The 11,975-nt window shown below is 46.0% G+C and overlaps 1 protein-coding gene across 3 annotated transcripts in view; it reads left to right on the top strand.

Moving 5' to 3' along the window:
• The first annotated feature begins 1,827 nt into the window (after positions 1 to 1,827).
• SHROOM4 (shroom family member 4) overlaps positions 1,828 to 11,975 on the top strand; it is a 216,787-nt gene continuing 206,639 nt past the window's right edge. For 2 of the 3 annotated variants that reach the window (XM_059680262.1, XM_059680259.1), the window contains exon 1: positions 1,828 to 2,085. In XM_059680262.1, coding sequence (XP_059536245.1) covers positions 1,969 to 2,085 — 117 coding nt within the window. In that variant the 5' untranslated portion in view covers positions 1,828 to 1,968. The remainder of the gene's footprint in view (positions 2,086 to 11,975) is intronic. The other variant, XM_059680260.1, reaches the window with a different exon arrangement.

Raw genomic sequence — 11,975 nt, 5'->3', positions numbered from 1 at the left:
ACACATAATTCTAGTAGACCTTGAGTGATGACTGCATATCCTGTGAACTGAACTTTACAGATTTTAATATGCTGAGACTGAAACATGCTGAGTTCTACCAAGTGACAATCATAGAGCTAGGAGTCTTATCCCAAAAAGGGAGGTGGAGACTGAGTTTCAAGATGGGACAGAGCAAATGAATGTTATGTAATAGGTTGACACACAATTAAGAATCAACAAACTGAGATGCTATTTTCTCAAAATTTCTGCCTTCTAGTAGGGGAACTGAAAAAAATGATCATGATCAAAATTATTTTTGCAGGTCTAAAACTCTGAAGGTGATTTTCCATTTGATTCATCTCAGAGGACTTTAGAAAAGTGGGCTATAGACACCTAAACTGCCATTTTATTTAAGAAAAGTCAGGTCAACATCATATAATGCAGACAGTCCAGAAGGCTGAGAAGGATTGGGGGAGGGATTGCCTGTGAGAGAAGTTTCAGTGGCCTGCTGGAGCACAGTGCAGGCCAAAGTGTGTTGAAGAGGCAGTGACAGGTAAGAGAATAGAAGCAGAGAGTGGAAACCTTGCCTGCAGAAAGCTGTTTGTGGAAGGAAGGGTGCCACAGTGTGTTCCTTGGCAATGAAGAAGATGCTGCACAAGAAGAGGGCAAGAGGCTGGAGGAAGGAGAGAGTGGAAACATCCTGTTGAGTCACAAATGAGTTGTCAAAACTTTCCCTGCTAGTGTGAAGACCTTTAAAAACTCACTGCCTGCAAGTGGCTCCAGAAACGACACCTCAGAAAGGAATGATAACCTGCCCAGGTCAAGAATGAGAAGTCAGCATAAGATTTAGTAACAAATACACTTTTTGAGACTAATACTGTGTGTGTGTGTGTGTGTGTGTGTGTGTGTGTGTGTGTGTGTGTGTGTGTTTGGGGGCCCCTGGTCTACAAGCCCAGTGTGAACAGATGAGCAGAGATGTTCTGGGCCTTGCCTAAAAGCTGATTGTTCCAAAAGGCACAACATTGTTAATTGGCCAACTTATCAATGGATGCTCTTTCCTGTAGGTTTGTTTAGGAGTGGAAACAATACTGCTAGTCATAAAGTTTGCTGATTCCTGGCTTGGTCATCTCAGTGGGGCAAGTGCAAGGCCGTGCCAGGAACTCCAGATGACTGGAACATACACAAGCACAGTGCTACCCATAGACGCCAGCACTGAGCCGGGTGCGGCTGAGCCCGAGCAGGGGGCATCCTCAAAGTGCTTCTTTATTTAAACTATGCTCCAGGGCAATGTTTCATAATGACCCTACACACCTAGCGCATACGCATAGAGCAGCCTACACACACAGCCCCACTGTGTTCGCTGGCCTGCTTGCTTTACTTTCCATCCCTCTAGGCAAGATCCACAAATTAGCAGTCTTGTAACCCTCCTAGGAACCGGTTCTTGGGGACCTTCAGAAGAAAAAGGCAGTCAGAGGAACAAGAACGCGCTAATCGGGAAACCAGGGTTTCAGCCCACTCGGCCACGCGGGCCATCTACACTAACGACTGGCTGAAGGGGCGGGGAACCCAGCAGTTAGGAGGAGGACCAAAGTGGGGGCCAGCTTGAATGAAACAATGTAACAATTGATGTGAGGCCTCGCCTTGCTCCCACTTCCCAGTGATCCTATAGGCGAGGTCTCAGTGACTGCCCCTCCCTATTGCTCCGTTTTCTTGTCCATTACACGCTAGCCCTCCGCCTCTCCCTCTTTCTTTTCTTTTCTTTTTTTTTTTTCCTTCTCCTTTCCCCCCCTCTCTCCCCCTTTCTCCAGCTCCGTGTCATTTCCTCCTTGCTCTCGCTCGCGGCCGAGCGTCTCCAGCCGGGAGAGTAGGCGGAGCAGGGCGGTGCGGGGTGGCGTAGCGCTGGAGGGCAATGGTGGCGGAGCTGCTGGGGGCGGAGGCAACGTAGCCCCCGCGGAAAAGGAGCCCCGCGGCGCCTGAGCCGAGCGGAGGATGGAGAACCGGCCTGGGTCCTTCCAGTACGTCCCTGTGCAGCTGCAAGGGGGGGCGCCCTGGGGCTTCACCCTTAAAGGGGGTCTGGAACACTGCGAACCGCTCACGGTGTCGAAGGTAAGAACTGGCGGCTCTGCCCCAGCGGTGCCCAACTTTGAATGGGCAAACGGGTGTACAGGCTGCAGAACGGGGCCCTCAGACCAACTTTGAAACTTGGCTCGGCCTGAGGGGTGAAAGCCCCCCTGTGGCTCATTAGCAGCAGGGAGAGCTTTTGCCACCAGCCCGGGCACAGACAACCCCTGAAGTGTGGCGGGAGCACGGGTGAGCCCACGGCTGGCCCCAGGCAAGAGCGCTGCACGCAGACACACTCGGGAGGTTCTTTTGCTCCCCCACGTCGGGGGCGGCTGCTCCCCTCACTTTGACTAGAGGAAGTGGTGGCTGATGGGGGTTTCTCCTTAAAAGTTCCCGCGCCCCTGCGGGACAGCGAGCGGCTAAAGGGACTGGCAAGGCGGCTTGGCAGCTTTCTCAGCCGCGGTGGCCCTTGGTCGACCACTGGGCCATCCTGTCGGGGCAGGTTGCAGGGCTAGGGTCTGGTGTGGGAACGGAGATGAGGCATCGGTGACTCTCGTCAGCCTCACTTCCCACAGCCGGACGCGCGCACATCCATTCAACTCGTGGGGCGTTGCTGCCGCCGCCGCTTAGGTTTGGCCTTTCCCTCCCTCCCGAGTCCTGTCCCAGCGCCGGCGAGATTTCCTGCACGTTGAGGAGTGCGGAGGAAACTTTTGCGCCATGGAGCGCAGCTGTGCTGGAGCTGCCGCCGCTGCCGCCAGGGTTTGTTTGTTTTAGGAGGCTGTGATCTGCTGGAAGCCAAGTCACAGCTGAGGACCAGGGAGAGGAGCCCTCCCAAGTGCCCCAGAACCCGCAAAACTAACCATTCCCGGTAGGCCTGAGGGTGGGGGGCCTCTGGGGCTGTTACTGGGAAGAGAGATTTGTAGGACAACTCACCTTGAGGTGCCAGATTGCCAAGTAAACGAACTTCATGTACTTGATCCCATTTTTGTCTTGTTGTTGTTGTTTTTTGTTTTGTTTTTATTTCTCTTAAATGCTTCAACCTGAAAAGCCTTTCCAACCCGCTGAAATTGCAGTCGAGGTTGTAGATGTGGGTTTGGGCTGGAGATAGAAAGATGTGGCTTCTCAGCAGGGAACAAATGTCACTTCTTCTTTGGCTCTTTAATCTGGGTCATGTCTCAGCAGGGGCAAGAGTGCCCCCTAACCTGTGCTGTTTTTGTCTTGCATTGGAGCTGCTGGTTAATTTCTAGAGTAGGGGTCCTTAAGGCCTTGGGGCCCACCCACACTTTTAGCAACCCTATGGTGTTGTCATAGGGTGTACCAATCAGCTTGAGCAGTCTGAGGTATGCTGAGGCAAACTTTTGAGGAGCTGCCAGGGAAACCTGGGATCTTTAGCCTCCCCTGACACCAATAACTAGTCCAGATCTTCATCCAACACTCTCCTCCTCTGTACTAGTCCTGTATTTCTAACCAGCCTGAGATGCCTTTGTAGCCCACTGTCATACCCCCTCCTAAGGCACTTCCCTTCCAATATTCTCTGGAGGGAGTAATATGCTTTTCTTTAAACAAAAACACTGTCAAACAACCCCTTTGGAGAAGGGAATCCTGGCCTTCAGGATGTCTTCTAATCACCCCCCACCCTCCTTTTCCATCAAGGTCACAACTGGCTATGTAGCCCTCCATGATCTGGCAGTTCCTCTCTTTCTCCTTACACCACCCACAGAATTTCCACTCTCTGCCTAAACAACCTGCCTGGGAGAGGTCACTTTTGACCTCTGCCCAGGGTGACCCATCCTGAGAAGTACCCCAGAGAGTGCTTGCTGCCGAGCTGCTGGATTGTTTTGTGAGCCAGCGCTAGCATGGCAGGGGGTGTTACTAAGTATGGGGCAGCCAGCAATTTGTGGTCTGGCTGGGGGATTATTTGCGGGTAGATGAGGGTTTCCTTGGCCAAGCTGCTGAGGAAGTGACTCGTGTGTTGAGAGGCAGGGTGCCTTTTAATGATTCCCTTTCCATTGAATGTACAGGTGACCCCTATTATATGAAGGCTCATTATTACACACATTTGGAGATAAAGGGGGTAAAATCATTTCTCCCATCCCTCCCAAATAGCCTGGCTCCTTACAGTAAAAGCCAGCTATATATAATCTGGTTAGCCTCAACAATATATAAAGGGGCCATAGTATTCTTTTCAAGTGCAGTGGTTGCCTATTTTTTTTTTCTTGCCAAGACACCTTATGGCACATTTCATTCCCCTTAAGCTTCAGAACAATATAGCTTTCTTCTTGAAAATAGCTTCAGTATGAACACACTGGTGGTGATGGAATGGAAGGGCATAGAAAGAGAATCACATTGGCAGATCAAAAATTTGGGTTCTAATCCTTGATTTGCTACTCACTAGCTCTGGGATTCTTCATACTTCACTTGTCCTCCATGAACTTAAGTGCCACATGTCTACAATGAGTTTCACGTGGGTGGTTTTTAAATAAGATGATGATGGTCTAGTAGCCAATCCTTTCTTTATGCTAGCTCAGGCCCTTTGCTCCTCAGAAGGGTTTCAGACTGAGGAAGATGATGCTTTGTTCCACTTTCACACAGGGTTACTTTTATAGTGTGTTTCCACATCCCTTATTTTATTAGCATTTTACAGGCCCCCTATGAGGAAGTCAGGGAAGGTTGTGGAGAAACTGATGGAAAAACTGAGGCCAGAATGCACTGAGTGGCTTGATGAAGTTTATCTTCTGGTAGTACTGTAGTTTGTGAAGGGGCATAGGGCAATGACATTCAGGTATGTATCCAGTTTTGGCAACCTCCCACCCCAGTGACCCTTTCTATGCCAGCTTATGGTTCCACAATGGGCCAGGACTGGGTTGTAGACACTCCCTGATGGAATCTTGGCTCAGAGAGTAGGAGAGGACTATTTTGACGATTCTAAACCACGTGTGATAATCTCAGGTTGGCAGAGACAGAGGTAAAGTACAAGAATCATGGTTGAAAATGGAGAACCTCCTTTGGTATCATGGGGAAAGAATCTCAAAAATGATTTGGGTATGGATGGTATGGCATACATGCTTGGAGATAGCTTGTGGAAAATGTGGAGTAATCTTGAGAGTGGATGGATTTGAGAAAAGGTGACTAGTGGGAAAAGAGTGCATGTAGTGTGAAAGTCTACCTCATATTTGTCATGGGAAAAACCTTTGGACCAGGAAATAATCAGGTGGGGGAAATTATCAATTCCTACCAACTTCTGTGATTTTCCTGAATGTGGGGAATTCAACTGCCCAAAGTTATGGTGATTACTATAGTTTCCTCCTGATAATCAAGTGACAAAAAAGAGGAAATGTTTTTTAAAAGTTACTATTGATTATCTGAAGTGTTAGAGATGTTTATAATTTCCCTATTGAAACATGACCCACAAGGGAACTGAGTCTATGACTTTGGTATTACTAGTTCCTTTGGTTAATGTCTTATACTACTTTGTTGATCTATGGAGCCTATCTGGATGAAGTGGGGATTCTTTTCTAAACAGAATTGTCTGTTTTGCTATTTAGGGGTCCCCCTCTACAGTATAGACAGCCATCTATGAAGTTGGCTCCCTGTGCTGGAAAAGATCATCTTTGGGGATGGGTGACCTTTCCAAGGTTCTGGAAGTAATTATTCTGCATCACATGGGGCCTTTTAGTGTGGTGAAGGACTAACTCCCAAGAAGCACACCCCATGAAGGTCCCATTGTGAATGTCAAGCCCAGCCTGAAACACAGCTAAAAATGTTTCACAGGAACTATCCTTTTTCATATAACAGGGCCTCTGCACCCAAGAACTCAAACATGCAGCCAAATTTACTGCCAATCACAAGAGAGCCTTAATCTGACTTTACTGGGGTGGGGTGGGAACCAGATAGAGGGAGACAAAGGGTGGAAATGGGGACATCTGTAATACCCTCAACAATAAAGATAAATATATATATTTTTAAAATAGGGCCTCTTAGAGCCCTCAGTGATTCAAATTTTATCATATTCTCATTCTCTCTCTCTCTCTCTCTCTCTCTCTCTCTCTCTCTCTCTCTCTCTCTCTCTCTCTCTCTCTCTCTCTCCCTCTCCTCCCCTGCCCAGAGAGAGACTGAGCTGTAGCATAGCATAAGGTTCCTATACTCATTTTGTTATTGGTAATGTGCCCTGAGGTTGGGTAAGGTGGAGAAAAGAAAGGGTGGAGACCAGTGTGGAGATGCAGGAAAAGGAGGAAGAAAATTGGGTGTGGGAGGTTCAGATGAGGCAGAAAACAGGCTCACCCTACATATTTGCCCTTTTCTTGGCCAATTTTTAACAGCAGTCTCCATTTGGTACAGTGAAAGAAGTGGGGGCTAGTGACTTCCCTGGAACTAAGTTAGGCAGAGTGGAGCAATAGCCTGGAGGAGAAAGAAGCTTCACTTCCTCCATGTAATGTGCACTGATGTCATGATATCATTTTACCCTTTGTAGACCCAAGTCTCTATTTGCAAAATGGGGTTAGGCATACATGCCTGATTTTTATCATCAAAGATGATGTGAGAATGAATTGGGCAAACTCTAATACTGTTTGCCTAGGAATATGGCAGGGCATCCTCTTTAAGTTGCTGTTAGCCCCTCCTCATCCCCACTGTGAGCATATTTCTAGAAGAAGCACACAAAGACGCAGTTGATATTTCAAGAGGACATTGGTAAAGCCAGATTAAGGCTCTCTTGTGGTTGGCAGTAAATTTGGCTGCAAGTTTGAGTCCTTGTTGGGTGCAGAGGCCCTGTTACATGAAAAAAGCATAGTTCCTGTGAAACATTTTTAGCTGTGTTTCAGACTGGGCTTGGCATTCACAATGGGACCTTCATGGGGTGTGCTTCTTGGGAGCTTAGTCCAGCATGGTTACTTACATGACTCAACTCCTCATCTCTGCCTTTAGAATCAGCAAAGATGTCTACTGCTTCAGTTCCTCAACTGCCATCCTCTCCCAGAAAGTAGTAGGCATTTGGGGACACAAGGTAGGAATTAATTCAGAGATATAGAAAGAAGGTTGAAGGAAGGTAGAACAAGAAGGGCAGGTGGTATATCTGGTAAACTTTGGCTGAGCTTTGGGTACACACTACTTTTGGGCCTGCTGGACTGTCACAATATACCTGGTACCCTATTGAGATCCACATGTGTGCTCCCTGAAGTGAAAAAGGTGAAGTCTATTAGAGGGTTTTCCATCATCTAAGCTTCAGACAAACAAAATAATTCAACTCCAGCTGGGAAGACACTTAAGTGTTGTCCCTTAAAAATTAAAATTATTTATCCCCTTGCTCTTTCCATCCCCCCTCCCAAGATATTTTTAAACAGACTTGAGATTGGTGTTAATGGAGTGATTATCTGGAGGGAACATCACAGTTTTTATAGTTAGGCTTCTTCAGAAGCAGGGGGAGTTTGGGGAAAGATGCTGACCCATCTGAGAAAAGTTAATGAAGAACAGCAGAGATTAAGTGAAAGGTGCTCTCACTACCCCCATACACACACACACACACACACACACACACACACACACACACACCAAAGCAGACTCAAAGCAGGGCTGTTAACCTAATGCTGTTCTTGAAGGAGACCTAGAATCACAGATTCTCAGATGATGAGGGCCTTTTGGAAGTCATCGGGTCTTAGTCTTAACCAATCCATGAGCCTCCTATGCAGTAGTCCCGAGCTTATTCTCCTGTGGTCATTAGGGAGCTTACTCCCATATTAGTTAGTCCATCTCACTGTTAGAAAGTTTTGACTGTGGACAGCTTTTTCTTAAGTTGAGCTGCAATCATTCTCCCTCTAACTATCATCTGTAGGTCCTAGCACTACTTTCTGGGACCAGGCAGAACAAGGGTGCTTTCTCTGTCTTAGGAAAGCCTTTGAGAAGTCCAATGACAAAGACTGTATCCTCTTGTTTCACTTTTCTATGCTAATGAGGCACAGATCTTTCAGCTGTTGAGATCCAGTCTCCTCTTCTGTTTCTTCCTCCCACTCTGGATACACTAGCCTATCTATGTTCCTCTTGAGTTATGGAGCCCACAGCTGAGTACCATAACTGAGGAGAGTCTGACCAAAGTTGAATAGGATCATTCTTGAAAAAAAATTACTGCTGAAGACGAATTTGTCTTTTTCTGGAGTCCATGCCATATGAAGATCCTATGCAGTGATGGCGAACCTATGACACGCGTGTCAGAGGTGACACGCGAACTCATTTTTTTGGTTGATTTTTCTTTGTTAAATGGCATTTAAATATATAAAATAAATATCAAAAATATAAATATTTTTTATATTATGGTTGCAAATATCAAAAAATTTCTATATGTGACATGGCACCAAAGTTAAGTTAGGGTTTTTCAACATGCTGACGCGCCGAGCTCAAAAGGTTCACCATCACTGATCCTATGTCAAGCAAAGCCTTTTAGTGGAGGTATCTTTCTATACTGCTACCAAGCCATACCTTCACAAGCCCTCTATATGAGCATCTGGAACAGCCACATAATACATTTGGGAGGGACACACTTCACCTATTACTATTGATTTAGAATTTCCTCTAGCCCTGCTCCTAGCTCAGACCTGCCTTGGGAAAAGTGTTCTAAGGGAGATGAAAGAGAGGACAGAAGCCTTGATTTCAAGGAGTACATATGTTTATACAAAGAAGACAGAGAAGGAATTTGTATCATAGAAGAAGGAAGTGGCACTTAATGAATAGCGTCAAAATCAGACTCTAAAACATCAGATGTAATTTATTTTATTTTTTCCCCCAACTGCTGGCTTGGAATTTTTGGAGTAACCTCTCTAAACTTAATTTTCTCCTTTGGGGAAAAATAGGTGTCTCTAAGACTGAAGATGTTGAACATATGTGATATACAATCAGCCCCCAACTTACAGAGCCCCTGTGTAGGAATTTAGACACAGCAGTTCTTATCCCCAACTCCTGTCAGATACTTATCTCCCTGCACATTGCCACTTGCACTGACTGCAAAAGCTGCTGTTGCTGCCATCCCTGGGTTCTGTGATCTTCTTTCTGTACCTGGAATACCCACAAGAGTCATTCCTGCTGGAGGTCTTGCACCCATAGTTTCATTTCCTCATGTCCTCATATCTATCAATTTGTCACCTGAGCTGGGCAAATAAATACCTTTTCTTGCTACTAAAGCCCTGATCAGGAAGTGTATTGAGGTGGAACTTAGTCATTATTACTGAAGGATGAGAGTCATGGAGAAGAGAGAGTGTCTAGGACACATGTTCCATTGGTACAATGTTATTGATAACTAGTATCCTGGTGTACACATTCCTGCACATTGAAAGGAAATCAATTAGAAGAAATATTTTAATATCACTACACGTCCTTTCTCTATAATAGAAGTGTCAACACTTGACAATGACAGATCAGAACACACGTGTACGATTGGCACCAGTGAGAACTTTATATGTATCGCACATGCACAAGTCAATTTAGCTTTTTATAGATATAGAATAAACTTGCTTACTTAGACCTGCTTTCTGATGTAGTTAAACTTTTTTTCAGCCCAGTGAAGCACCCCAACTTCTCTTTCAGGTAATTGTCAGCAACACAGCAGTAAATATCAACACGAAGCAGATTATTATTGTAGATCATGCAGGGAGAACAAAGGGTAAAATGTTTAACTGTAGCAGTGTTTGACTATATTCTGCGCAGTGAGAAAACCTGAAGTCATTTTCAAGTTCCATAATTTCTTCTTTTCAGTCTGGTCAAGTTTCTAAACTTTCTAAATCTCCATTGTCTTGCTAATGAAAGAAAATAGGGTTCTACGGAGTCTCCTATCTACCTACTCCAGGAATTCTGTGAGGATCAAATGAGATGAGGCACATGAAAACACTTCACAAACATTCGGTTAAACTGTAAAATGTTTGCACCTGGCTATAAAGCAAGTTGGGTTCCTGGGCTGAAGAAGCTCCAAGGAGGCTAGTCCCTAGGTAGAGGAAGCTGGGTGTTGCTATGTGATGTCATTACCTGGTGCCCACAGTGACTGTTTCTGGGCTGGGCTGGGGGCTGCATTTTGCACCATGGGTTCTTGGCAGCATTGGCTGCGATTTGGTAGGGTGTCACTCCAGTGTGGTGGCAGGGCCTGTGTCCCACTTGGGGGAAGCTGAGTGTTGGTTTGACCTGGCACCTTTTATTTTTAAACTAGAGGCCCAGTGCACAGGATTCATGCACTGGTGGAGGCTGTGGCCTGCGGGGATCAGCCTGTGGTGGGAGCACTGCTCATCCCAGTCAGCTGAGCAGCTGTGGACCTGCCCTCTGAGCAGCTGCTCCTGCCCATCCCAGTAAGCTGAGTGGCTGATCCCACCCACTCATCTCAGTTAGCCCAGCAGCATTCCCACTGTGAGAGCGCACTGACCACCAGAGGGAAGCTCCTGCATTGAGTGTCTGCCCTGGTGGTCAGTGCATGTCATAGTGACTGGTTGAGTGGTCATTCCACTGTTCAGTCACTGGGCTTTTATTATACAGTACAAGAGGCCTGATGCACGAAATTCATGCACTTGGGGGGGGGTCCTTCGGCCTGGCCTGCACCCTCTGGCAATCCGGGACCCTTTGGGGGATGTTGGACTGCCGGTTTCGGCCTGATCCCCATAGGCCAGGCCAAGGGACCCCACTGGTGCACGAATCTGTACACTGAGCCTCTAGAATACACATAAGATCTTTGGTTAACCTCTTCCCACCCTCCCCCCTCCCCCCTTCTCTCTGAGATTCATCAGTCTGTTCCAGTTTCCATGCCTGTGTGTTGAGCATCTGCCCCCTGGTGGTCAGTGTGCATCATAGCTACCAGTCAAACGTGGAACTGTCGAACAGTTGGACACTTAACATATTAGGCTTTTATATATATAGATGGCCAGTGCATGTCATGGCAGCTTCTGCATCAAGTGTCTGCCCCCTGGTGGCCAGTGCGCATCACAAATACCAGTTGAACAAACAGACACTTGGCCTTTTATATATGTTATTGATAATAGCTAGGGTCATAACAGTTTTGGAAAGGCCTATTTAATTCATAGTTTATGACTGATGAACTTTCAGAATCTAACCACCATTTACAATATTCTATCTATAGGAAACTATTCAAAGGTCCAAGTTACTTATTTATAAAAGGTATTCTCGGAAAAACCATAAATTAGGAATAAGGAATGCTCTAGATATCTCTGTTATACATATTTGGGTGGGTTTGGGGTTTCTACTACTGTTATACAGATCTGGGTGGGTTTGGTTTCTACCAAAGATGCTCATATCTTTGAGTGTTTGTGCACACAGTGTATGTATGTATGTATGGTTAAATTTCTTTCTGAAACGGAACTCCATGTTTACCTGAGTTATCTTGTTATCAGCAATTGACCTTTTTATATTGCTTATGTGGGTACCTAGATCACTTTCAGCTTCTATGTAGCCAATATTTTGTCTCCTGGTACTCCCCTGAAGTATACCTTTTAGGAAGACTTTAATTAATTAAGTCATTAACAAATAAGTTGAGATATTATTTTTCTTGGTTAAAGATTGTGTTGGGGTAGAGGTTTGTTTCCTAACACTCCTTTGCACCATATAGTGTAAATAGGCCAAGTGGAAATATCATCTTAGGCATTAGTTTTGCAAGGGATGATCCGTTCTTCCTCACATCACACTGGTATGTTTACTTGGGCACATAGCCATCCTGGCTGAGCACTGAAGTTGCAAGGATCAAGATGACTTGGTTTCTCAAAGTAACTAACCTCTCCCCTTCGACTTCATCTCCACTCCCTCTTCTTACAGTATGATTCTGTGGCTATGTTATGTCACAGAGTGAGCACTGCCTAGTAGCAACAGAGACACATTTTCCATGCATCCAAGCTGCCTTTCTTTCATGTCTGGTCTTGGATTCCCAGCCCCCACCCATCAGCACCAGTTGCTTGAGGCCT

The sequence above is a fragment of the Myotis daubentonii genome, chromosome X, assembly GCF_963259705.1.
Source record: "Myotis daubentonii chromosome X, mMyoDau2.1, whole genome shotgun sequence".
Taxonomy (NCBI): domain Eukaryota; kingdom Metazoa; phylum Chordata; class Mammalia; order Chiroptera; family Vespertilionidae; genus Myotis; species Myotis daubentonii.
This window is presented reverse-complemented; position numbering and strand designations above follow the sequence as displayed.